Source organism: Pomacea canaliculata, linkage group LG1 (assembly GCF_003073045.1).
Source record: "Pomacea canaliculata isolate SZHN2017 linkage group LG1, ASM307304v1, whole genome shotgun sequence".
Classification (NCBI taxonomy): domain Eukaryota; kingdom Metazoa; phylum Mollusca; class Gastropoda; order Architaenioglossa; family Ampullariidae; genus Pomacea; species Pomacea canaliculata.
The window spans coordinates 32,777,199-32,804,305 of record NC_037590.1 but is presented as its reverse complement, the minus strand read 5'-3'; the positions used below and the strand labels follow the sequence as shown (position 1 = coordinate 32,804,305).

Genomic DNA, 27,107 nt, shown 5'->3' with positions numbered 1-27,107 from the left:
GCAAATGCGGCCAGATGATCTGGGACCGTGCCACTACTCTGGCACCGGCACCTGACTCGCCCTCCACAGTCCCTCCCTTGCTTCTCTTCTTTCTCGGCCTCTTCCTTCCTTTTCTGCTTTCCCCTCTTGCCTTGTTCTTCTTTTTATTTTAATTGTATTAATACTGATTACGACTGCTTTCCTGTACTTTTCGATGAGCTTTCATCAGTTACAAGTGATTGATAATGCCGCGAGTACACTTGCCTCTGATTGGATAAACTCAATCGATTACTGCGCAGCTGTTTTGTTAACGTGCCTGGAAAACTGGTTGCTGATGTTTGATAAACTGGCGCGGTGTCAACTCGATTACGGAATGACCCTCCGTCTCCCCCCATGGCCTCCCCCCTCTCCCACACCCTTCACCAACCTCTCCTCCCCGTCTGACGTCCCCTTGATTGCTTACAGCCGCGCGAGGCACAACAGCTCGCGAGGGCGTCGTTGTGCAGCTCGTGAAAAAAGTTCGCGCCTCCGCGGAGAGAAATAGAGCGCTCGAAATATGATGGCAGTGATGTCTGTAGTGGTGTCGGCGGCAAAAATATTTTGTGTCGTTATGTTTAAAACCTTTTTTTTCTGCTAGTGTGTAGTAATTTTTTTAAAATCATTTTATATTTTAAATGTTTAGGGTTTGTCTCCCCTGCTAATGCCCACCATACAGTGATTAGTAAATAATTTTTGTTGTTTGGACATACTTCCTGGGTCACGTGTTCGTCTTTCGGCAGTCTTCGTGTGCTGCTCGCCACAGCGTGACTGTGAGTGACATGAGCGGGTGGAGCAGGGAGGGTGGGTGCGTGTGAGGAGGAGCGTGTCGCACATCACAGCTTTGTCAGAGTCTCGAGCTGCGACTGAGGAGCACGACCGTGACCCTAGCTAATCTGATTTCACGGCTCTAGACTGACACTGTCACCTTCCTTCCTGCAGCCTGTCAAGGTGGGAAGAGGGAGGGATGGGTAAGGTGGTTGTATTTGTAGGATGGTGGTGGTGGCTGGAGGGATGTACGTGCGCACGTCCATGCATCAGTTGGAGTTAAAAGAATGGGGGTGTGTGTATGGATGGGGATGGTTGTAAAGAAGAGAAGAGATTTTAAAATAGCCTTATTATAAATTAAGTATAATTTAAGTAATTTTGCATTTGTTTATATTTGTTTAGACCGCCGTGTACAATTATACAAATAAAGTCCAATGCTGAGTGAAATATTTCAGCTTAAGATTGCCTTTAAAAATGGAGGAATTTTTTTTTTTCTGTAAACAGCGGGCAGATGGCAGCTTTGTAGTTCAAATTTTCACCACATGCTTTAAATTTTCTTGCAGTGAGTTTCTGAAATGATTTGTTTTTAAGCTTTCTTTCCTATAGGTCTTGACACGTTTTATCAATATTTCTCTTTTGTCGTCTTTATTATAAAATTAACGAAGATAGCCACAGACATGGGTTTGTTCCTTCATATATTTTAAATTGAATTATTCTTCTTTTTTTTTTCATTTGATTCTCTTAAACAAAATTAAAACATTTTAAATGATACGAAAAAGTAACAGTATTTATAACATCGATAACATTTTAAAAATAGGGGACTGATGACCGATTCAGTGGAACAGAATGGTTCCACTAAAGTGGTTTCTTGAATCTTGTGAGCATCGTCTATCGAATCAGTCTTGGGAGGAGAAGGAGGAGGAGGCCTCTACAGTCGGGGATTTGGGGGCGCGGGAAGTTGAGCGAGCGAAGGCGCTGAGGGTGTTGGTGACAGGAAAGAGATAAGAAAGCGGAAGTCTGGGATCAGAAGGGAGGCTCAAGGTAGGAAGAAAGTGCTAAGGCGGGAGGAAGCCAGGAGAGAAAGAAGTGGCTTCTCTTGCATCCAGAAACATAGGGGTGGGTGGGTGTGTATATGTCGGACTGAAAGACTTTTTTGCCTGAGTAATAATTGTGCTCACACTGAATTAGGGGCTGGGATGGCAGTCGAGGACTCTTACCCAGCCCCACGAGGGGAAGGAATGTCAAGCACCCACTGCCAGCCGACAGAGGTTGAAGTGGGTTGAGAGTAGGAGGGTGGAGGAAGACGAATATAGTAAGAGATGGGGGTGGGTAGAACAATTTTAAACCGTTTAACTACAGGCCAGGGAATAGGAAGACAGCAGGTAAAATGTTGTAAACATACACGACATATTTGTACCCAACACCTTTGATTGTCACTAATGATAATTATGGAGATGATACAAGTCAAGGGGACGATGGATAAGCTAGTAAAGACTGGAAATAAGTAACTCAAAACCTCTGACCACAGTATAACCCAGACTGCCACACAACTGCCTTAAAAAAATTAGACGACATAGAAAAAATTTTTCCACCTGAGATTTTTTTTTTGGGTGCCCATCTCTTTTTCTCTCTTTCTCTCTCTCTCTACCCTCCACATCACATCCACCCCTCTCCTCAAATCAAACCATGTAGGATTTAACTCCCCTTGCCACACCATGCGGCCTTGATCGTCGTGACCTTTATTTCTGTTAAAACTCATTTTCTGCTCTGCTGCTCTTCGATGAGTAGAGAGAAAGAACACGTATCCTCTCCCTGCTGCTATTTAACTGTTGGAATCCTTTAAATTGTCACTCATCTTCAGAGGATTACAGGCTCGCTCTTGATAACATTTTGCCCTACCCGCTTTCGCCTTAGAATTTTTTTCTCTCCCCTTCCATCAACGGCCTTTGAAGACGGCGGCTGTTCTTACATCGCTGTAATAGCTATGAAATTTTAAAGGGTGTAAGTGGCTTTGTTGAGGTCTCGTTGGGGTGGCGGGTAGGGTATGGGGTAGGGGAGGCAGCGGCGGAGGAGGTAGAGGGGGAGGAGAGAGGGTCCACCGAGGTCCCGGTGTGTGTGTGAGAGAGAGAGAAGGAGGCGGAGGAGGGCGAGACCGCGTGCAGTTTGATGCACATTAATGAGAACACAACACCGTGTCGGCATCGCGCGCCTCTAATCTCTCGCCTCAAACAACTTTCTTTACGAGACAGGCCGCCACTCAATCCCACGGCGGCATGAAACGACGACCTGTTTTCTTTGTGTGTGTTCATCAACACTTTTGTTGCTGTATTTATTTCTTGATGTTCTTCCTTCAAGACTGAGGTCGCGTTCGTTTGGGGTTGTTTTTTTTATTATTATTTTTTTTTTATTTTTTGCTTTTTTTTTGTTTTGTTTTGTTTTTTTGTTTGTTTGTTTGTTTGTTTTTTGGGGGGAGGGTAGAGACGGGTGCGTGCATACATCTTAATAATTATAACCAACTAGAAAATTTCTCTTACAAAAAAAAACAACAAACAACAAAACCCATATATTTTCTCAATGTCGAAACCATCCTTCCTTTCCAGACGACTTGTTTATTTACTCAGTGTTCCAAACATCTTGATCTGTTTGTCCAGGTTATTATTCTATTTGTTATTTTTGGTAATCGTATTGATTGAAAATATGCTTAATTGTGATTAAGATTGGTTAATATAATTATTTTGATTTCCTTTGAGGGAAATGTTTGTCATGGCTACAAAGAGAGATACCCGCGCACTCACATCGGAGGAGCAGGGAGGGTAACTGAATCATTTAGGAATCGTGACACTCACATTATCCACCTCCTAATGTTTCTCTCTTATCGCCACAAACCTCGCGTCCACTAACCCCTCACCTTGAACTTTCTCAGTGCCTGTCTCTCCATTTTCCATTGATTAAAATAAAAAACAATTTTGTATTTGTCTGTGAATGGACTAGGCATTGAATCACTGTTTGAACACCCAAAAAATTGAAAGCAAGGGTTTTCTTTTTTTTTTTTTTTCTTTCCTTTTTTACGAGTGAAGTCTGTGTAAAGAACTCTGTCTACTCTTCCCCTCCTTCTCCCTCCCGCACACCCTCCCAGCACCACCCCCCTCGCCCCGCAAGTTAGTCCCTCCGCAAATAAACATGTTCGGGTGGCGCAAAGGGTGCGTTTCAGATGTCTATCTCTGTTTTCAGGAGTCGGCGTGAAAGAAGTTGTCAAGCGGGGCAAACGAGTGGGGCGGAGTCAGCGGCGGGCCAGCAGCGAGGCTCCGCGCGTGAGGGCTGCTAATTAGCCTGCTTTTCATTGGATGACTGACAGCTGACGTCACGGCGCAGGCGCGGAGTGAGCGAGTGGTTAGTCGGGCTCAGCGCGGGAGGGAGCCCACAAGCGACAGCGCGCAGTGCGAGCGAGTCACGAGGGACGGAGCCGCCAGCAGTTGCAACTCCGCCAGCGATTGGGTGTAGCATCGCCACCCCTTTCCCCTTTCCCTCCCCGAGTTCCCCCCCCTCTCCCCTGGCTCGCACCCGTAAAGAGTCAGGCCCTAAACCAACTACAAAAGCAACTGGCGGAAAAGGGGGGAGTCTGAATGCCTGTTCTCTCGCTGGCAGTCAGCATTGTTATCTTTCGGTGAGGATGGTTGTAGGAAGCAAACGCCAGTTGTAGTCGCACCTGCGAGCTTGTGGAGGGAACCTTCTGCCGAGAGTCGAGACAGTGCCGTGCATACATTCCTCCTCCTCAACGGACAAGTAAGAAACTTTCTTTGACGATACGGACTTGAAGAGCTTCTTAAACCTTGTGTGCTGGATTTTTTTCCTCCTCTTTTCTGTCACTTCATTCACTGTTGCACTTGAAGACGACAGTTTTAAAGTTTCTATCAGAAGAAAAGATTGTGTAAGAAAAAAAATTACTTGAAAAGGAACACGGAGATATTTTGGCCTCACCAATCAGAACTCCAGTATTAACAGGAAAGGAAAAGTTTGGGAGACGAAGAAATCGTTTTACTTCCCCTCCACAATTTTTTTTATTATTACAGATCGTGAGAGTGCACTGACGCTACCCGCTATGAGATCAGAAGTGACCTTAGATGGGTCACGTGAAACTTGTTCAGATGTGAGGAGCTGAGTTGGTGACATGGAGATACCCGTGCAAGAAGGACCTGTGTATGTGTGACATTGACAGTGACAGGTTTTATGGTCAGTGAAAACAGTGTACATACAGTGTAATAAGTGTCCCCTTTCCCCCTCCCTTAACTGGAGAGTTGAGGTGTCAGGTTTTCCCTCCACTACCTCCAGTCTACACCGCGAGGTAGAGAAGCTGTACTGTCGGCGTGGAGCAGCGGAAGAACCCTCGAGTGTCTGTAAGTTAATCGGGTGTGATCGTTTGACCCCTGTCGTCACGTGCCAGCCCACCCACCATCGCCATGAAATCGACATCTGTGTGTCAACACTTCGGTGCCGACGATGCTAGTAACTGCTGGTGCTGCAGTCGTCGTGGCTGCCGGTGGCGTGGTCGTTCGAGCAGGACTTTGGAAACTCCGGCGGCGGTGGTGCCTGGCGCCTGGGTGGTGGCAGCGCTGGTGTTGGTGTCCGTGGTCGCGGCTGTTAGCGGTGCTGACCAGCCCCGTCGATGCCAGGAGATTACTATCCCTATGTGCAAGGGTATTGGGTACAACTACACCTACATGCCCAACCAGTTCAACCACGAGACGCAGGAGGAGGCCGGATTGGAGGTGCACCAGTTCTGGCCGCTGGTGGAGATTCACTGCTCGCCGGACCTCAAGTTTTTCTTGTGTAGCATGTACTCGCCCATTTGCATGAGCAACTACCGCAAGCCCTTGCCTGCTTGCAGGTCCGTCTGCGAGCGTGCCAAAGCAGGATGCGCTCCACTCATGCGTCAGTACGGTTTTGGCTGGCCTGAACAAATGGACTGCGAAAAGCTGCCCAAGTATGGAGATAAAGACCAGCTGTGCATGGACGCCAACACCACGGACCGCCAGACGCCCCCACCCCACACCAAGTACACCTACCCTACAGCCCGCCCATCAGGCGTCGACTTCCAGCGACCGCTGGACCACGGGGCCCTGCCTCTCCCTCCGGATCAGGCACCGGCTCGCTCCACGGAGCGTGACTGTCGCTGCCAGTGTCGGGCGCCGCTGGTGGAGGTCCATAAGGATTCCAGCAGCTACTACAACAAGACAGTCACCGGCGGCATCATCAACTGTGCCGTCAACTGTTACAGCCCGTACTTCAGCGAAGACGAGCGTACCTTCGCTACCTTCTGGATCGGCCTGTGGTCCATCCTGTGCTGCATCTCAACCTCCATGACGGTGTCCACGTTCTTCGTGGATATGCAGCGCTTCAAATACCCTGAGCGGCCCATCATCTTCCTGTCCGCCTGCTATTTCATGGTCTCCATCGGCTACATCATCCGCCTTATCGTTGGTCACCAAGAAGTGGCCTGCGACGGCGACATGGTGCGGTATGAGACGACAGGCCCGGCCGTCTGCACCGTCGTCTTTCTGCTCATCTACTTTTTCGGCATGGCTTCGTCCATCTGGTGGGTCATTTTGTCCTTCACCTGGTTCCTAGCTGCCGGACTGAAGTGGGGTCAAGAGGCCATCGCCTCGTACTCGCAGTACTTTCACCTGGTGGCCTGGCTCATCCCCTCCGTCAAGTCCATCGCCGTGCTAGCCATGTCCTCCGTGGACGGTGACCCCATAGCTGGCATCTGCTTCGTCGGCAACCAGAGCCTGGAGAACCTTCGCGGCTTCGTGCTGGCCCCTCTCTTCATCTACCTCATCATCGGCACATCCTTCCTGCTGGCCGGTTTCGTCTCGCTCTTCCGCATCCGCAGCGTCATCAAGCAGCAGGGCCGCGGCAAGACGGACAAGCTTGAGCGCCTGATGATCCGCATCGGTGTCTTCTCCGTGCTGTACACTGTGCCGGCCACCATCGTCATCGCCTGCTACTTCTACGAACAGCACCTGCGCGAGAGGTGGGAGAGGACTCGCACGTGCCCGTGCCAGGAGGGCGGAGCCGCGCCGGACTACTCCGTGTTCATGCTCAAGTACTTCATGTGCCTCGTCGTGGGCATCACATCAGGCTTCTGGATATGGACTGGCAAGACGGTTGACTCGTGGCGCAAACTCTTCTACGGCAAGCTGTGCCACACCCACTCGTACTCCCACCCCAACCGCGGCATGACCAAGACTTACGCCAATGCCACATACCAGCCGGCCAAGCCACAACCGCTCAGTCACGTGTAAGACAAACCGGAAATGGTAATAGAGACGGGGGAGGGAAGTGTCCACCCTCTTCTCTTCTTGTCTTTGGTGTCAGATCATGATGCAGGCGATAGCAGCAGGGAAGTGGCAGGAAGGACTGTCCACGTACGAACTGACCCTCGACAGCACACCAACGAATAAAGCTTCTGCTTCTTCTTAGTGTGACAACGATGACTTGGATATCATTCTGTTGGTGTGTCGCTTGTTGACGATGCTAAGCTAGCCTGACTTGTAGGAACTATGTCACGAGCTCAGTTTCGAAACTTTATCCGACATCTGTCATGCATCATGACCAGTCAACCAGATATGATAGCTCTCTGTGAATGGATTGTACTCGACAGGTGACGCTTTAGTGATTCCTGAAGCACTGTGTTATGAGGAACACCTCGATTGAGTCTTTTACTACTCAGTCTGTGCGTGCATGAGTGAATGCATGTGTGTGTGAGAGTGTGTTTTGAGTCATCTTGCATCACCAGAATAAGTTTCAAAGAATTATGTTGGCAAAATTTGAAAATGAATGCAGACGTTTTCGCCAACTATTTGCCGCCTGGAGAAATGACTGCAATCAAAGAAATTAATTTTTGGTAATTTTTAATGTCAGCTGGTGCGTACGGCGATGCTAGTCGAACTCTGACGGCGAATGTTCACTCTCTGCAGCAAGTGTTATTCTAGAGCGTGTCAGCACGTTCGTCAGTGGAGTTATCTTCTTGTCATCGACTCCGCGAAGCGTGTGACAAGCCGAGGAATATTGACAAACTGCGGACCTACCCTGTTTGGTTTTTTAAAAAATTTGTTTTGCTTTTTTTAAACGGGGAACTAACCATGGAGTACGCCAGATGTGATGTATATTTCTGTGCTATAATATTCAGTAATAACCAAGGTTCGTTTTTGTTTCAAGGCAAGGCTTTTTTTCATTTTTAACTCGTCTGTTTTTTAAAAGCCAAGCCAACGTACTTAACACTGCTGGCACAGGTAGATGGTGGTGCCCTTCTCATTTCCGATGTAGTCTGGAGCATTAAGAAAAAAAAAAAAAATCAGACGATGCTGTCGACTGTGTTTTTGACTCAACCTTTCAACTCAGCCATGTGCATTAAAGGATGCGTGCGACACTCCATGAACTTCGCTCATCCCACGGTGCTCTCGTGTCTACATACCTGTGATCACCCTCCAGGTGCTTTTCATGACTTAGTAACAAAATCACAGGTGTGCTTGGGGTGGACTCTCTTGCTTGCTCCCTCTTCCAGCCGCACGCTCAATATCTTCATCTAATCGAGCATTGTAGTGAAAAGAATAAAAAAGAATGAGAGAATGAAGACACTAACTCTAACTGGTCATCAGTGGTGACATTAGCAAGCATGAGGTAGACTCCTGAAAGTTGGAGAAGTATTTGTGCTCGTTTGAAAAATAAACATGAACCGATGGTGGTGCCATTTTGTGAATTGCGGTTGAGAGGATTTCTCTGGGAACTAACGAAACAACTGTAGACTTAAACTGCGCACCAGAGGTGGGAATGAGGAAGACAGGAAGGAAGCAGCCAGCAAGTGCCAAGTGTCCCTGACTTTTATGTGAACGAGGCTTGGTTGTCACAGCTCGGAGGCTGTGGGGATGTGGGGGAGCTTATGCCATACGTTTGAAGTATTGTATTACATGCGCGCGCGTGCGTTGGTGTGTGTGAAAGAGTGAGTGCGTGTTTATCTAAAGAACAAATCCGATGTTGTACAATTGGAGAGAACATGCGTGCTGCAGCATGCCAAAGCTACACTGGAAATACAAGACACGGCATAATCAACGAAGTGATGTAGTGACTGTGAACGTTCGTTAACTAATAAACTCCACCACCCTCCTTCCCATCTCCATCCCTCTCACCAACATTCAGCTCTGAGACAGAAACTCTGACCTGTAAATAGCGAGGGGAAACAACCCCAGCCATACAGAATGTTGTTGTGCGTTAGTCACACGTTTCTCCACCATTTTGCATTTGTCTGGGCCCTTTCCTCCCCGTGGGTATCGATTCACACTGCTACTGCCAGGAATGATACAGTGTAGACCTTTCATATACTTCGACTGAAGAGCTCCGGCAACTCTGTGGCGCTTACCTCCCCTGTACAATTTAGTCAAAAATGAAAAGGCGCATTTTTTTTTTCCTCTTTCTTTCCTTCTTTCTTTCCACAACGTGTAATGGCGTAACTGTTAGTGTGGTCCCGAAAGGGGGGTAAGAGTGGGTAGAGGACTGGGAGGAAAAAGAAAAACACCCGAGGATTTAGGTCAAGCGTGTGGGGCGTTTAGGTCTCCAGTTGTGTCTATTTGTGTACTCTACCGCCCGTCCTGTATGAACGCATTTACAGAGTGAGCAGAAAACATGGCCACGCTATTTTGTCCCTGCTGCTTCAAGCGCCCATCGATTCATTGTCCCCGTGCCCAGGGGCTACGTTCTTGGGCGAGAGAAGCCCTTTTCAGCAGGCGCACAAAGGCGCGCGCTTGACTATCGGCAAAGCTCCACAACGATTTCGCTGGCGCTCCGGAGTCTTGGGGCGAGTCTCATTAGTCCAAATGATGCACGGGCTTGGCCCCCATCATCCTCCATGCTTGGCAGGTACACGTGCTCGGAACCTTCCATGCGTTCAGTCTATGTGTTGCCCCTAATATTCCTTTTGCAATAATTTACTAGGGGAGGGGAGAGAGAGAGACAAAAATTTTCGGGAAAGAGTTCATACTAATATTTCCTATCGGTTAGGATATAAATATTTTTCTTAGACGGGTATAAGACATGTTATCTAACATTAGTAGGTTCCCTTTTGCTCACATACCCTTACAGTCTTTTTTTAAAAAAAATTGGAGCAGGAGGTGTTTGACGTGTCAATAGAAGATTAAACAGCAGCTGCGACCGAGTGCTCTCGCGGGGCACGTTTGTGTTGGGTGTAGTGTCGACCGCAGAGAACATCGTCCGTTGGCCGTCAAACAAGCCGCTACTCCACCCAACAGCATGTCGGACAACACGGGGGCATCTCGAGGGAGAGCTCATCGTTACGGAGCGAGGTGTCGGGAGGGAGGAGTAGCGGGAGGGAGGAGTAGCGGGAGGGAAAGGTTAGTTTCCGTGCCGCCGAAAGGTTTCTGCTTGTGTCGGGTGGGTGAGCGCAGTGCGGACTCCGGGTGTGACACACCATAGAAAATCATGGACTAACGTGCTAAAGGGGTGGTGAGGAGAAGAGGTAGGAGCAGAATATCGGGGTGTAGCATGTCTACAAGATGGATACCTGCTGAACATAAATCTTTCTCATTTAAAGATTTTTTAAATACTTTAAATAGCGTTTAGTGTATTGTTATCAGACTGCTGACATTACAATGTTCGTTATAAACGTGAGACTAAAATATTTCATTGTACAGTCTGGAAATAAAAATTATCATTGTTAAGGAAACAGCCTGGTACAGACCGTTACTGTTAATGAGAAATCGTCATCATTCGTTCCTCGTCATCAGCGATGACTTTCCTGAGAAGCGTGGCACAAACGATGATTCATCTCTCTACATTCGGCTGTCGCGAAAAAAAAAATGTAGAAATTAGGTTTTCGTTCTCGCATGGTTTCAAAAAAATAATTTACTTTTTAAATTATGTTATAAAAAGGGCAGTCTGAGAATTTTCATCTTATTTTTTGTTATAATTTTGTAATTATTGTAGCCTCTATTGCCAATGTTTTACAGAAAGTTTTATTTGAGATGGTTTTAAAAAATGTAAAACGCTTTATTTTTAAGTAGTGACATTTATGTATCCATTTTAAACTTCGTTTAAAGTGCTTTTGGTAATTACCAGTGTTGACCATAAGTAAGCTTGTTGCAGGAAAGAGATAAGAGACACTTTTATTTATTTCAACACCATCCTTACCTCACTCCCACCCCCACCTCCAGTACACACAGTTAGTCCATCCTGCACGTGTACAGATTCTGCCAGAGTTCTCCAGTTTTTCGAAGTCTTTTTTTTTTTTTTATTTCACACTCCCACCCATCTCCACCCTCTGTATCTCCCTCTGTCTGTCCGCTGATGTGTGACATGTTCAGTTCTGCGTAACGAGCGCATGTTGACAGAGCTCAAGGCGTTTACCGAATTTCTGGCACCACAATGACAGTTGTGCTTAACGTATTCAATGCATGGATCGAAGCAAGGGGGGAGAGGGCGATGACCAGCTGTGCTGAACTGTGAACTGAACTGAACTGAACATGACGGCTTTGAGTTGAACGAGTCGTTTTTGCAATAAAGCATGTTCACTTCATAAAACTTGCTTGCTTCCTTGTCTTGCTATGTCGGTTGTGTGAGGAGGTGTGTTTTATGTTTTGGTGAGAAGAAAGAATAACTGTATCAATTTTTTTTTCAGTTTGAAATTATCTGACATCATTTCCATTATCATTACTGACTCAGCCGTTGCATATAGATGTTATTATAATAGATGGTTTTGCTGCCTCGCTGGAATTTAGTTTTTAGCAGGGAAATTCTTTGTGTTGGTTGTTCCTTTTTGTAGTTGAAGAAGCAAAAGAAACATTCGAAGATAAATGCTTAGAGGTGTTTTGATGGCGAAGGGGGATAATCTGCTACGTGCCGCAAACGCCATAGTTGTGCTGATTACTAGCCTTGATAACTGCCGCTTCCTTTCCAACTCTTGGAAGAAATTTCGAATACATTGACTGGTGTTCAAAGTTCTAAACATTCGTTCATCCTTATTTTAAGTATTAAGTATTTTCTGCTGTGGCTAGAAAACAAACACAATTTTTATTGACGTCTTTAAAATATTTGATTGTTTTGTTTGTTTTTGGTTTTGGTTTGGTTTTTGTTTGTTTGTTTGTTTGTTTTTTGTTTGTTTTCTTTTTTGTTGTTTTGTTTTGTTGTTTTGGGAGGGAGGGTTTTGCACTCATGTAAGATAGACGGGCTTAAATGCGATATCAAACCGTAAGTCTTGCATTGAATTCCTGCACCAGGGTGTCGATCTACCCAGCGAACAGACGAGCATCACAACCGCATGACGCGCAGTTTGGAGAAGGACCTGAAGATGGAGGAACACTGCTGACACCAGGAAGAAAATGTCAAGCCTACGATGTAGGTGTGACAGCAGTTCTCTAAGAACTGGCACGGAATCGACAGGTTACACGTTAGACATAAACATCTTCTGTATGATCTTAACAGTTGACAGGATGTAGGAGATGATTTGTGTTGGAGGCGACAGGTGATCAGCACACCTCAATGGCTTGATTGTAGTTAGTGTAATGACTTCCTACAGCGCATTTTCTCCTGTATCAGTAGCAGCTTATTATGGGATTGTGTGATGCCATCGCGTAGGATGGATGGACCGAAGTGCTCGGGTATTATTTCATGATAGCAGTGAAGGAAACAGACCAACATATTACAGTCAGACCAATCTTAGATGAGTTTGGTCTTTAACTATAACAAGACCTGAACAGTCACTGAAGCCTTGTTGCTAGACCTCTGTACTGTAATATTGTTTTAACCATCTGTTTGTCAGTGAAAATGTAGATTTTCATAATGATTGTATCTCATAAACGAAAGGGACTTTTCTCTCATAGTTTAGTATATCTTCCAATTAACATGACCCAGTCATTTGAAAAGTACTAGTCCTTAATGCTCTCGAAAGAATTTTTAAATAGTTGTGAAAGGTGCATAACTGTCCTCGAGAATGAAAAAAAAAAATTAGGTTTAAAAAAAAAAGTAGGTGCATAGTTGCCATGTAAAAAAAAAAAGTCAACTGCCCAAAGTTTAAAATTTTTTTTTTTTTTTTAAAAAAGCATTTTGATGTGTCTGAAGCAGATCCTCAATCCTCGGGTACTCGGGCAGATGCGGCTCAGCCAAAAATCTTCCCAGACAGGCTCTCACATGGCTCACGCCCACATTCTTGCTAGCCGCAGGGTGTAACCCAGATTGTTCTCCCTTGACTTGTTTCAATGAAGTCGAAGAAAGCCATCCGGTGCATTCTGCTCGTTCCAACGAGTTTCAGTGGGTTCATGGGAAACAACATGGCGGGACGGTGGAGGTGGTAGGGGGAAATAATCGCGTGTCGGTGTCTCTCTTTTTTAAAAAAAAAAAGTGAAAGTGGAGAAAGAAGAAAAATTGAAAAATCCAAGAATAGAAACTCGTTATGTAATTTTAAAAAAAATATAAATCTTCCATTTTGACAATTCCTTTTTCAGTCCTACAGTCCGAAAATAATTGTCTGTTATACTGGGGATTTTTTTTTTTCTGGAGAAACACATACTTGATGTAAGATGATTTTGTGGGTTTGAACCAGTTTACATTTTACACTCACACTGATAAAACATTCACTAACAGTTTTACTAGTCCTGATGACTCATAGATGTAGGCTGGTTGGCTAAGTTTTCGAGACAGTGCTTCCACCTAGAGGTGAGTTCACACTACGAGGGGAGAAGGAAGGAGAAGACCGGAAGAAACCCTCCACGGCGGGGACCTGCTCACACCATGATGAATTTCAAAAGGGAGACTTTGTAGAAGACCTGATAAACTGGTTGAAGAGTCAATCATGTTCACTTCCCGTGAAGCACAATCGTAGCTAACGATTTGTCTTTTTTTATTATTATTATTTCTGAACCAGACTGTCGCAGCGATGACTGGGTGCAGCTTTGGGGTTTAATTAAATTTGTACACTTAATGCTGTTTACATCTGTTATGCGTGTGTGTGTTTGTATGGGAGAGGAGGTCGGGGGTGGGGGAAGCAGCGGGATAACCCAATAAAATGCAGTCGTCCGCCTTTGAGTCATTCCGATGACGTGTCCGATAAATGACTGACGGGCGACTGAGTGGATCCTCTGTCACGTGACAACTGCATGACTCGCAGCCGCCACCTTTAGAAAAGATAGCATCGTAATGTAGTTCCTAGCGGCTCCACAGATTATTAGCTTCGTTTGAGCTCGCATATCATTCCAACATGCTAAGGTGGGAGGTCATGTCCAGGTGTCCACAACCTTGTACGGCAACTTGGTGGAAGAGCCCGTTGCAAAATGGAGACGGCTGTTACAACAAGTGACAGGCGCCAACTGACAGCCAAGTGCAACAAGGTCATGCGTGAAGAATCGATGTTGCTTTTGACTCAGCCTGGCTGGCACTGACATCACCTGGGTCATTGTCTTGCCCGCCGTTTGGACCAAACGATAAGTGCAACAATCACACACACATACCCCATAATCCAGGTAAACACACACAACATCCGCACCTGTATAGTATAAAATCATGCACGTGCGTGGTTAAAGAGTTTGTTCACACGGAACTTAAAAAAAAAAATGAAAATAAAATACTTTCTAACTAGCGATTTGCGTAAAGCGAGAACAAAACACTTAATCGAGCGGCAGAAAGCCCTTCCTCTGTGTTGTGGAAATACCCTGAACTGACTGACTGCCCTGTCGGCGTGGAACACAACAGTTGCATTAGAGGCTAACCTCACTTGAACTCAGTTTTACAAAAAAAAAAAAAAGAATGAGATGTCACAGCTTAACAAAGCTTACTGCTGTCGTTAGAATGTTGCGAAAATGGGATGTTAATTTTTTTTTTTTATAAACATTTAAATCATTTAGTTGAGGAAAGTTCCGACGATATAAATGGGAATGTCAAAGTAGAGTAGAAACAAACTGTCATAAAAGATTATAAAGAAATTATAACACTAAACGGGTAGATGAAGCATCACACATAAACGCTGTAAGTCTGTTTATGAAATAAAATTCTCTTCTGACTCGAATAACAAGGAAACACTTTAGTGACCTCCTACCTCAAAAAGAAACCAATAAAATAGTTTAACACCTTGTTCGGGTGCTAGAGATCGTCAGACATGAATTTCGCACGTGACGAGAGATCCCGAGATCGCAGAAATTCGCCATAGAGTCAGAATCTGTGACTACACCGCTGAAGCAGGTGAGAGAAGCACCTGGTACATGCACCTACTTCCGCCATAGGTCAGCGGGCAAGGAAACCGTTGGAGAGGTACGGGAGGTGGGGAAAGAATCGAGAACCAGTTTCATTGATCAAGAAGTTTTAGTCTTCGTTGGTGCCACCTCCTGCGAAGGCTGATGGGATGCGTTTGAAGGGTTAAAGGGCAAATTTTATTCTAGTAGAAGGATTTGTCAAGGGAGGGGAAGAAGACATGCAGGAGAAGACACCAGGAGGAAAAAAGCAGGGCAGATGAAAAGCAGCAAAGTGCAGCGCAACAGTCAGATTCCGCCTTTGTGTCGATATTGACTTTCACGCATGGGATCGTGCCGGTCAAAGAAACATCTAAAAATGACTCTGACTGTAGAAGATATATATTTATCTATCTGTCGTTTTTACTGTCCCTATCTATTATTCTATGTTTAGTTCATATAGCTATATATTTATTATATATTGCTATTTTTCTATTAATCTACATTATATAATATCCTCTATCTTATCATTTTTCTATATTTGTTATCGATAATTATTTTTTATACATCTATACATGTTAACTATTTTTATTTAAACACCTTTTTAAAAAATGAAATCGTTACTGCCCATGCCACATACAGACACAAGGCCCAAGGGACGACATCGTTGATGTTTCTTGGTCTTGTACCAAACCTGTTATGTCTTCTTTATCTTTGTCTTTCAGTCTCATTAGTCATTTTATTTAAATGTTTTTGCCCTAAAGTGACCGCATACATTTTGCTTTTTTAGCACATGACCAGCATACGTGGCAAATGGTGCCTGGCAAATGTGCCAGCACCTGCATGTGAACGCGTGTTTTTGTCTACCTAATGGAGGGTCAATGATACGTTGGTGTGACGTAATATCGACGTAGTGCGGGTGTACTATTTTATGCGACAGTGAGGCATCCAGCGTGTCGTCAGATCCGTGCCGGAACTGCTAGCTACGTGCGGCCAGCAGAGCAGAGCGGTGTCGCCCTCGTTTTGCCCACCGACATCGATCTGCTCCCCCCTACCTCCCCGTACCACCAACACCACCATCTTCCCGGTCTTCGAATCGGAACCGCAAAGAGGCGTAACACCGCGCTTTCGACACGCATCGATGAACACGGGCTGCAGCTGCAACAAAGGGTCAGAGGACGAGATGCACGTGCCGTGCCTTCAGCAACACGTGTCACGTCTTCTGCCTCGGTATTGTTTCACTGACACTAACTTTATCTCTTACCTGTCCGTTAATGAGGTGTGTAATGCTTGTCACCAGTCTGTAACCGAGGGAAAGGTGTGCAATACATGTCACCTGTTTGTAACTGAGATATCTTTGTAATGTCTATAATCTGTTACAGAGGGACAGAATGTGTTTTGCCTGTCTGCAATCGTGGAAAAGACATGTAAAGTATCCCTCATTCCCACACGTCTCATCCTTTACACGAGCAATGCTTTCTATTATAATAGCTGCCGGATGTTTGTACTAGCATGGAATTTTTATTATTATTGAGCTGACAGATGGATGTTGACGTGAGCTATCTTCGCATAATTTAATTTTGCTACTCCAAAAAGAGATTCACACACTGCTGGCGTTCCGTTCTTACCCTCCCATCCCCCTCCCCGACACCTGTTCATCACTAAAGGTGAACTGTATCAGAATCTGAACATGTGGGCTAAAAGGCTGTGACACCTACAGCATCCGTGTTGTGAATAAATCGTCCTAACAATTCCTGCCTGCTGTCTTCCCTCACCTGCTTCTTGTTTCATTTCCCGTTGATCTATCAGTGGGATGTAATGTGAACACTCAGCACTTGTAGCAACCTGTTCTCTAATTAATTCAAAAAATTAATTTGTTTCTAGTGATTAAAATGGGAAAATCTTATCTAAACTATTGATTATACAATCTTTCGCTTAGTAGTGACGTCAGCATTACCCTATGGGACCGGACCTAAATATGAACACCTCGGCCCAAGTAGACAAATAAATAAATAATTTGCTGCCAACACTTTTCGTATTTCCACACTGTAGCTGCATAGTTTGACCAAAACCTTCTGCTAAGGTAGTTTCCGCACTCATGTACAGCAGGACCGGAAGTTGAACATCGATGACGTCCACCGTCACGGCTCACCACGTAGCGTTACGTGACGACAGTGCCTGACGGACACGGCATGCTCAGCAGAGTGAGACGTGACCAGCGAGTTTCAGATCGATAACAGCAGCTGTCATGTACAACCTGTCTTCCGATGCAGGTCGCCTTGGAAACTTGAATGTCAGTCTCACCTCTGACCTTTCCAGGACATCTGGGACCACGGAGCGGATCAGGGCAGCTGAGCATCTTGTAGGAGTCAATCAAATGTCCAACCCTCGCCAAAACCACCCCAGCATCAACCTACCCCGCCAAACACACCTCCACCCGTACATTGGTCTTAACTTCCCTGACAGCAAGAGGAATGCCGGTAGTTGCACGTTCTGTCTTTGTCTGTCCATGTCTGACTGCGGACTACTCGCATGCTAAAAGGATGGAAGTGGGTGCTGACAGCATCGGAACTTTGCTCTTTAAAGAAAGCGTGTTTTAAGCAATGCCGTTTCTTCAAAGCAAAAAGAGTCGCCAGACTTTTTCTTTTATTTTTTTCTTCCAATGAATCATTTTAAAAAGCGCCGTGCTCTCGCGAAAGGTTAAGGAACGCTTTGGATTTCAATCCACCTCGCACTAAGAAAAAGAGAAGGTTTTATCTTCGCGACATTTAGAGACTAAACACCAAATTTTTATTCTAGTTTCTGGTACAGGCATTTAGAAGGGTCGCTGAAAATGGTCGCAGAAAGTTATTTCAGTTTATTCAGATACAAATTTCAAAAGAAAAAAGTATTGCGGCAGAATTCAGAATTAAAGGATTTAGGATTGGAGTGGAGAGCAAACAGCTGTCAGTGACTGGTGTCCGCTGAAGGGAGCTTACTCTAGCACAGTGTCTGTGATGCTGGAAGGAAAGATGCTGTTGCTGTTACTGCTGTATGTCTGGGTGCAGCTGAATGGATTTGTGTGGTAAGATTTTTCTTAGCTGCTGTTTAATGTTTTAAAGTTGCTGATGCAGCGGTAGTGGCGATACAACGGTTGTCACGACCACGTCCCCGGCGCTGTGTGTGTTTTGTGACAGACAATGTTTGTTAGGGAGGAGGTCTTAATGTTTTTATGTCCCCATAATGTCACAAATATATTATCACGCAGAGGAAAAATAAATATAGATGTAAGTCTATGGTGTTTCTTCGGTCAACATTATTTGTTACATGCATCTGCCAGCCTGAGGTTGTATTGACGTGCATCTGACATTAAGAACATTTATGTGTGTGTTTTATATTAATTTAAAACAATTATTTGACAGCTAAGAAAAATATTTTTTTATGCATGGGATGAGGCAGGTAGACGCTTTCAGTTATCGTTAATGGCCGGACAGGAACCATGTATACAGACTGATCATTGCTGCGACTGTAAGGAGTCTGGTTCTTTGAAACTGTGGTGGAGGTGTCTGCTGAGTGGTGAATGGGGTGGCAAGGGGAGAGAGGGAGAAGGGAGGAGAAGGTATGCGTGCTGAGCACTTTCCCGTCTTTACTTGATGCGCTGTCAAGGCATCAGACCAAAATGGAGGAGTTGTAGCATGGCGATACATTTGAGACAGATGGAGGGGAGGCAACATTTCGTCTAACACGATGATCAGTTCTACATCTCCCCCACCCACAAAACACACACACACACCTGTGTGTACAGACCCTACTTGTATTGTACTCCATATGCATGCAGCTATTATTGTCAGTATCATTGTCAAAATCAGTAGCTGATGTCCAGGTGTGCAGGTAATATCGCACATAAAACATTAGAGGTGTGTCTGGAATTAAGAAATGTGCCGAGATGTTAAGCTTCTGAACGTGATTTCTGAAAACGATCGTTAATGAACCATTATCGACTGATGATCGCTGGTAAGGAGATGACAATGATGGGATGGGGAGGCGGTCATTTCAGCCCAAACCTATATTGCCTTGGGTATATTGACTTTCCAATGAGTCGAATCGACTTCACCATGACCATAATTATTGTCCCACGCAAGACCACATCGTCCCAACACCTGAAGTCGAATGGACCAGGACCCTGGGCTAAATCAATGCCCGAGGAGTAACACTAGTTTCATATTAACCGAACGTCTACAATTACATTTAATAACAATCTTTAAACTTACGAATAATGATTATTGAGTGATAGGAATATTGTAATTTGCTTCTTTTATTTTATTTTTTGCATCGGTTAAAATAATTCCCGGGCCTACTAGAGTCATGAATGACTTCATTTAAGCTCCGCCCTTCGCTGTTCTTATATCAGATTTGTTCCAAAGGCCTTGTCTATAGTGAACTAAACATCCAATCACAATAAACTTGTGAACTGTATTCGTTGAAGGTGCTGCAGATGGATAACGAAAGACTTCATTAAAAAGCTTGCTTAATTCTCTGCTTAACCTCGATGCAAGGGGCAAGTTGACTGAATTACATATGCAGGGCCGATATGGTCTTGGGTTTGTTTTGACAGAACCAAGGTGTTAGAGGAGGGAAAGATGTTTTGTATTCTTTCAATGAGATACTTGAATATTGTATATATTATTAATGTACATTATTGGCAAAATTGGAATGAACGTGAGCATGTTAGTCTGTGTAAGGGATTTGGTAATTATTATCATTGTATTCTTACATACCTGCAATTATAGTTAGATAAACATCTAAAATTTGTGATGACAAGGTTCCGATTTGGCATTTATGATTTAGCTACACATTTCTTCAGATATTGGAATCACTCGATGGAAAATCTTGTTTGCTCATTATGTTTAAATGCTGCGGAAAATGAAATCCACTTTGTGCTTGTAAGCACTTCAGTTGCCTAAGAATGAAATTTATTGATTGCAAATATTTTTTCCAATTCAAGTATTTTCCATCTTTCCTTGTTTTTGTCGACAAATAGTTAAGTTCGTGCAGAAAATTGTGTTTCTTTCTTTATGATGCATTTAAAGTCACAGGAAGAGCAGTCTCATAAATGGAGACACTTTTATTGCTTCAGGTATACAGACCTTGACTGTATATCATGTCATAACATCCATAACATGTTTTAACTTCACGTGACCCGTCAAAGATGGCCAAGGCCTTATTGAACAGAAAAATCAATCAATCAATCTTTCTCTCTGTATTCTTTCATTTTCCCTTTGTCCAGTCATAGTGAAAAAAAAAGCCATCAAACAGCTGCTATCGTGTCCTTGCCGCCCTCGTCTAAAAGTAAGCAACATTTGTTTCAACAGCAAATGTCACCACATGCAATTCATCCATTGACATCATGGCCGTTATCATAATCGTCCATCGAGCTTTTCTGATGGTGGAAAAAGGGAGATAATTTTCGAAGTGTCATTTTTTTTCACAGGTGGTGCATGCATAAAACGAGAGCCAAAAAAGCACTTATTATCATCATCATCGTCATCATCATCATCATCTCTCACATTCACACCACGTGACTACAGGGAGAGGGAAGTCAGCCGGCACGCCAGGTCTGGCCGCCTTGCCATCATCATCTGCACACACCTCCTGCGTCTGGCGATGACACACCGTTAACAAAGGAGCGCGCGTGCACGTGATGACGGAGACACTTGCTGGGATTCGGCGGAGCGCGCGCTGGCTTCGCGTGAGGCGGCGACAAGAGCTGTCAGACGATGGTGCATGTCTGCCATGGGACTTGACGCTCATCAGCGTCAGAACTCTTAGAATAGTCAGGGTTTCGTAATGGTCAACACCAGGATTGGAGCATTGTTGCCATTTTTTGTTAATAGTCAATGTCAGGACATGGTGAACGTCAGATTTCTGTAATAGAAAAAGTCAAATCATTTTTCTTTATGGTGAACGTCAGATTTTTGTAATAGTTGTGAGATCGTTATTTGGTGTGTGTCACTGCGTCAGTGTTTTTGTTGACTGCAAAATGAAGATAAGTCATTTCTACTTATTATTGTTCCAGACTTAAGATCCTGCCTAACCCTAATCAGTTCAAGTTATCCTGTCGTTTCCTGGAAGTACTGGCCACTTAATCCTCACATTCTCACGTTTGTATCTCGACAGTCAAGTTTACCAACCTTGGTTTCCCCACCACCACCACTACACACTTCCTGTTCCTCTCCCACATTCCTAGCCAGATGATAACCTTCTCGAGAAACCAGATGCAGATGTTTACTTATGTTGATATTAGAATCTAACCCCCTACACTGGTCACTAAGGCTTTTGAAAGTCTATTTCCGCTGAGCAGAAGTAAACAAATTCACAGCGGTCCTAACGACTAGAGTAGGATCTGCTTGACGAAAGTAGTGCCCTCCCAGACCACACAGTTCTGTGACCTTTGCCCTGTCGAGAGAGTTTTCAGCTACCCCACTTTATTTACCTCCCCTTCTATCAAACCTGACCGCGGCTATGCCAAAGCCTTTGAGCAAACGATTTCGCCGGATCGGCCATTATGTGGAAACCTCCACATCACTAAGGTGCACACTTCCCAGAACACACGGCGACATTTGTCACTGGCATCAAGGTGAGACCCCGATGTGTTGAGAGTCAGTCGGTTCCTTCCCAGAGTTCGAAAGTGTTATTCCCCCTTTCCATCATATACTCGAGAAATATGTTCATAAACGGGTGTTTTTTTCTAGTTAAATTATTTTCACATCATCAAGAGACAGTTTCTTTGTTTAACAAGCAAGAAGCTGATTTTTTTTTTTTTTTATTCCTCCGGAGGATCAGACAGTGTGGATGGAGGCGTTCGAGCGCCTTGTCAACTCGAGTGCTCTCCCATGCGGGAGATCGGTGGGTCAACGCGACCTTCACTCGAGGACTAGGATGGAGTGACTAGAACTCGCTACCCTAAACATGACCTTTGAACTCGATGGATAATACCTATCCCTAATATTTGGTCTATCCTTCCGGCTTCGTTATGATCCACTTCCAGCAGGACATTGTGACGTGCGTGTTCGGATACGTAATCACATACACGTACACGCATACACTTCTTCTCATCCTCTTCAGACCCTTCGTAAATATTTCCCCCACAACCCAGTCACCCATCCACCCCTTCAACTCTCATTTCTCATTTAAATCACTCCCGAGGTGCCCCATATTATGCTCTTATGCCACTGATGCGGATCAGCGACTTTTGCAAAGTGACTGACTGCATCGCCACTTCCATCTCGTGCCCGGCTCGTGCGTCCTGCGCTCGGTCTTCCCTGAGCAAACAACAGGCTCACGACTGCAAACGCTCTCCGCTCACTTGTGTCTCACAGGCAGCTCGGTGCTCCTTCATTTCAGTAATCAGCCGCAGCATCTTGCGTCCCAAAAGCGTTCTCAAGTCACGGCCGCGTCAGTCAGTTTCGTGTTTTATTTTCAATAAAAAAAAGAACTCGAGAAAGTTCTATAAAGTCGTAGAGTCTGACGTAGATGATGTGGATGACATCCATGACCTAAGCCGTTAGACTGGAGAGGAGCGGCGTTCACTGGATCGTCTGCTGCAAACTGTGAAAGAGGGCTTTAAAAGACAACTTTCTGCCTCGCAGACAACTCGTCGAGGGTTTAAATACCTCTTAGGAACCTTACATGAGACACAAAGTGACTGCTGTCCGACTCGCTTGTCTTGAATTTTTTTTTCTTTCAGAAAGATTGTATTATATCGAAAATCTACGGAACTTCTGCATTCGTGGACTCTAAACTACGTTTCCCATTTATGAACAATATTTTGTTATCAAAAAGATGCATCCTTCTACGTGTGTATGCTTTAACGTCCTAATGAACATATACACATATGAAGTTCATCACATATATATATAATGAGTTGAAATTTGTGAACTACTGAGTATTCACTGGGACTGTAGTAGTTGACCCCATGGAGACAGGTTAGAACATTGACCTGAATGGCAATCGAAGGTTCATCGAAGGTCATTTTTATTCCACCCAACAAGCGGGTTTCTCGTTCGATAGGAGGGGCCAGTCTTTCAGGATGTGTTTCCGGTTCCACATGATGGCGCCGCAGAGACATTTGTTCGTGTGAGACAGCATCAAGCGGGGCCAGTGGAGGAACAACTCTCAGAGGTTTGTTCTCAGTCCGGAGATAACGGTTTGTAGCAATCCGCGATGTTCAACAGCCACTTGTCCGTTTTTGTTGTAACCTCCATTTGACGAAAAATATTTTTTGCAAGAGGAATGCTATGGTAAAATTAATGTTACGAAACTGTAGTCCCGATTACTTCTTAATATGATCTCTGTCGTCTAAGATGAAGAAAATTTTTAAAAAGACGAAAAGTCTTATAATACTGGCCGTAGGGGAAATGTATTGTAAGTGGCTTACTGTGTCCACGATATGTGAAAGGTGGAGCCCAACCCTCTTCTTCTGCCACCTGGACGGCCAGAAAGAGGATTTTCTAGTTAAAGGCCAGGACAACCAGATGCTTCTCCCCACTTCCATTGAATACAAAAGCACCTCGATGTCTTCAACTCTGATTACCTTATATATATAATAGAAAATAATAAAAATAGTAATAATAATAGTAATAGTAATAATAATGGTCTGTCTGTGTGTCTATCTATATGGGTGTGGTGGTGTCTCTGTGATATAGAATCCCTTCCTTGTCTGTGGGAGACAACATTGGCAGAAGGGTCATGGCCTTTCTAGACGTGACGTCGTGATCATAGGCTGTCCAATGGCCAGCCTCCAAGCCCAGCGGCAGGTCATGGTCATGTCAACCGTGACGTCATGGTAACATCCTGTCCACAGTTCAGTCAACAGATCTCGGCTTTGAACCGGGGGAAGTTGTCAGGTGGGAATGGGGTTGGGAAGAGGGGGCAGCGCGTTAGATGCTTAACTGTCCTTAATCCATCGCCATCATAGTCCCTCCCCTACCACCACCACCACCATGACAGCGTTTACACTAACCAGCATTTTGGGATACCTTTGGAGTTACTTGGGTGTTACTTTTGTATGACTTTGAAGTAGGCGATTGCACCTGAAGTTACCTAGATACTTTTCTGTATATAACACACATTGTAAAGCCTGTTTCTGTATCCTTAAATACACTGAAGGGCCTGTTTATCCTGAATATTTACCGGCACTTTAATGCATACAAGACGACCGTTCGTGAAATCCAACCATGTCCAGTGGAAATTTTGATTAAAACATGAGTCAGAAAAAACTGGACAAGTGGGCCGACTACTTCTGGGTAGCCTGAGAGCTCGTGATGGAACGTTTGCCACTGCTGTAGTAACAATGATCAGGTCTGGGGCTTAGATGTGGTCTCAGGCATGGACAGCGGTGTCTTGGCATGGGCCTTCTCTTCGGGCAGGCGATGCTTAGTGTCTGACCACGTCCACTGCCCCGGACCTGCACAGCGGTGCGTCAGCTCTGCGATGACGACCGGGTACAATGTAATTACAGGCACGTGAGAAAAGGACAAGGCCGCGGTCCTTTGACTCATCGCCTTCCTTCTCTCGTCTTCGTGCCAACGGAACCTTCTTATGATCGCTTAAATCAGCTTACCCCCTCCGCTTTACTCTCGGTTCGCTTCTTCCCCCTTCTCCTCCCTCGCTCGTTCTTTCTCTTCTTCTTCAATCACTTTTCCACTCTCACAACGTCCACTCACCCTTCTGAAACACTTTAGAAGAGTTCCCAGTTCCCACCTCGTCTCCCATGACTAACAACTCGCATCCTCCTAACTAAGGTTCTTCTATGGACTTCACCCAACGCTCCCCCACCCGGCTCACCCTACCCTTTCCTTCTTTGTCCTTCCCCGGCCCCTCTCCACCCTTCCTCCTGCTTTGACCCGACTGGTCTCGCTGTCGGACTCAACAGTTCATTCCAGCACATAATGGACACCTAATGACATTCTTTTAAACAAATGCTTAGAGAAGCCGGCAACTGTCTGATTTGGGCCCCCGGACTCGATCCCGAGCAAGGCTGGAAGAGATTCTTGACTTGTATTGTGTCGCTGGTGAGGCGAGGCCTTCTTGCGGGCAATTTCCTCGAGAGATTCTCTGCCAGTCTTCGTCCTTTCCTGATGAACATTTTCGATCGCGGCCAAAACAATGGCAGGTTGACGAGTCCCAAGCAGGCCCAAGGAAAACACCAAAGAAGATGGCAGAACCAGAAGAAGAACCATCTCGCAACGAAAAAGAAAGAACTTTTTTTTTTTTTTTTTTTTTTGCAGAAGCTGAAATTAATTTGGCAAGGACGACATGTCCATCCATTAGAACGATAACCATGGAGGATGAGGAGGGTGGGGGAAAGGCTGAAGTCGTCATGGAGAAAATGAAAGATAAACATATTTGACGAAAGACGGGAGGAGTTGAAACTCTGGCAAGCCAGGGTTAGCGACTCGCGCATGCAAAACACGAGACAGGAGTGCTCTATTCTTTCTGCCGCGTCCAGCTGGCCGAGTCGTCCTCTCGAACCGGTTGGCGGCTACCGGAGTGACGAGGCCTCATCTGTTTTAGCCTTCAGTGTCCGAATATTATTTAATCCTTGAATAGAGCCACCGAAGCCATGTCGCGCAAGGTCTGCTCGAGACAACAAGGAAACGCACGCATGCGCAGCTCGCACTTCCGCCTATCCCTCAAACCTTACCCCTCCTCCCCTCTCGCTCTAGCAAAGAGCCGAGCTCCAAACAGGCGCACAATGGTGTATCACGTGTAGAAAAGTCCCAAAATTAATTGGACATAGCGGGGTCTGGCTGCGGCTGAAAGGGCTGATGGGGCCGAGGACAAAGGAGCGTCTCCGCTGGAGCAGAGAGCGATATGGCATCACCACCTCCAGGGCATTAGGCAGAATTCCAGCACAATGCCAGACACGAGCCAGACAATGGCGGTGTGAGGAGCTGCGGTTAGGCTTGGTTTTGAGACTAAATAGTTTTCCAGTCTTTGCTGGCCAAAGCCAGGCAAGTCGCCTGATAATCAAGCCGTTCTTGACGAACTCTGCACAAAAAAAATATATAAAATATTTTTAAACAGGAAAAAATCCCTTCCACCGATAAAACGTCTACTGCGTGACTGTTTTTAGTTGATTGTAATTTAGATGATGAAGGTGATAAGATGTCATATAGTCCCATTCAGGTCTCAAAACTGGTTTCACTGAAGGAGAATCCTTTTAAACGAATAACGGACAGGGTTAGAGTACCATAAAACAAAACGCAACTAATTTTGTTCAGATGTAATTTATCGAAAGTGATCGTCTTGGCCAACCATACAAATGAAAACCTCTATTTGTCTCCAGTCTTTGCATGTGAAGGTAGCGCCAGCAAATCTCAGCTCCTCCCAAACCCTCCATCTTCCCCTCACCACAAACTTTCCCCACCTTCTAACTGGGATGCACTATTTTATTCAGTCGCTCCATGGCGCTGACATTTTGGCCGCTTGACATGGAAGAGGATCCAAAAATACAGGGAGGTACCGCCTGTCTGCAAGTGCATCCTCCATTCAGACCAGAGCATTCCGATTAGCAACAGAAAGGAGTTGCTGTCTGGGCTCGGCACTAACTTGTGTTAGCAAAGGCCTTACAGGCACAACACATTTCAGGTCTTTAGGGGGAACAGCAAAGACATGGCGGAAGGGGTAAAGGAAACTGTTTAGATCATCGTAAGGGATCAGATTAATTTATTAACTTGAAACTACGAAAGCCGTGTGACGATGGTCATTATCCACTGAACTGTAGTAATTGTCCAGGGCACAGCCCAGGGTAAGAGGAACAAAGTTGTTCTCACCTTTCACCTACCCGTCAGGTACCCGTTGCTGCTGACGAGCAAAACGACGAGCAGGTCAGATCACGGACGTGTATAAAAATACAAGTTCGTGGTCAGATTGTTGCCCCTTTCTGCTTGAAAACGCAGATTACTTCCCCTTTCGGTTTGTGTCGAAACGAACAGCATCGGTTCAAAATCGACAAGACCTCAGAGATACAGTATTCCCGTCTGGCTTGTGTCCTGTCCCCCACGATGGGGGGATGTCGGGAAATAGATCTTTTGATCTTGATCATGATTTCTGTTG

The 27,107-nt window shown here is 45.1% G+C and overlaps 1 protein-coding gene across 7 annotated transcripts in view; it reads left to right on the top strand.

Moving 5' to 3' along the window:
* LOC112561949 (frizzled-5-like) overlaps positions 1 to 11,373 on the top strand; it is a 102,723-nt gene extending 91,350 nt beyond the window's left edge. For 6 of the 7 annotated variants that reach the window (XM_025235037.1, XM_025234865.1, XM_025234956.1 and 3 more), the window contains one exon: positions 4,015 to 11,373. In XM_025235037.1, coding sequence (XP_025090822.1) covers positions 5,241 to 7,085 — 1,845 coding nt within the window. In that variant the 5' untranslated portion in view covers positions 4,015 to 5,240 and the 3' untranslated portion in view covers positions 7,086 to 11,373. The remainder of the gene's footprint in view (positions 1 to 4,014) is intronic. The other variant, XM_025235203.1, reaches the window with a different exon arrangement.
* Positions 11,374 to 27,107: the final 15,734 nt, after the last annotated feature.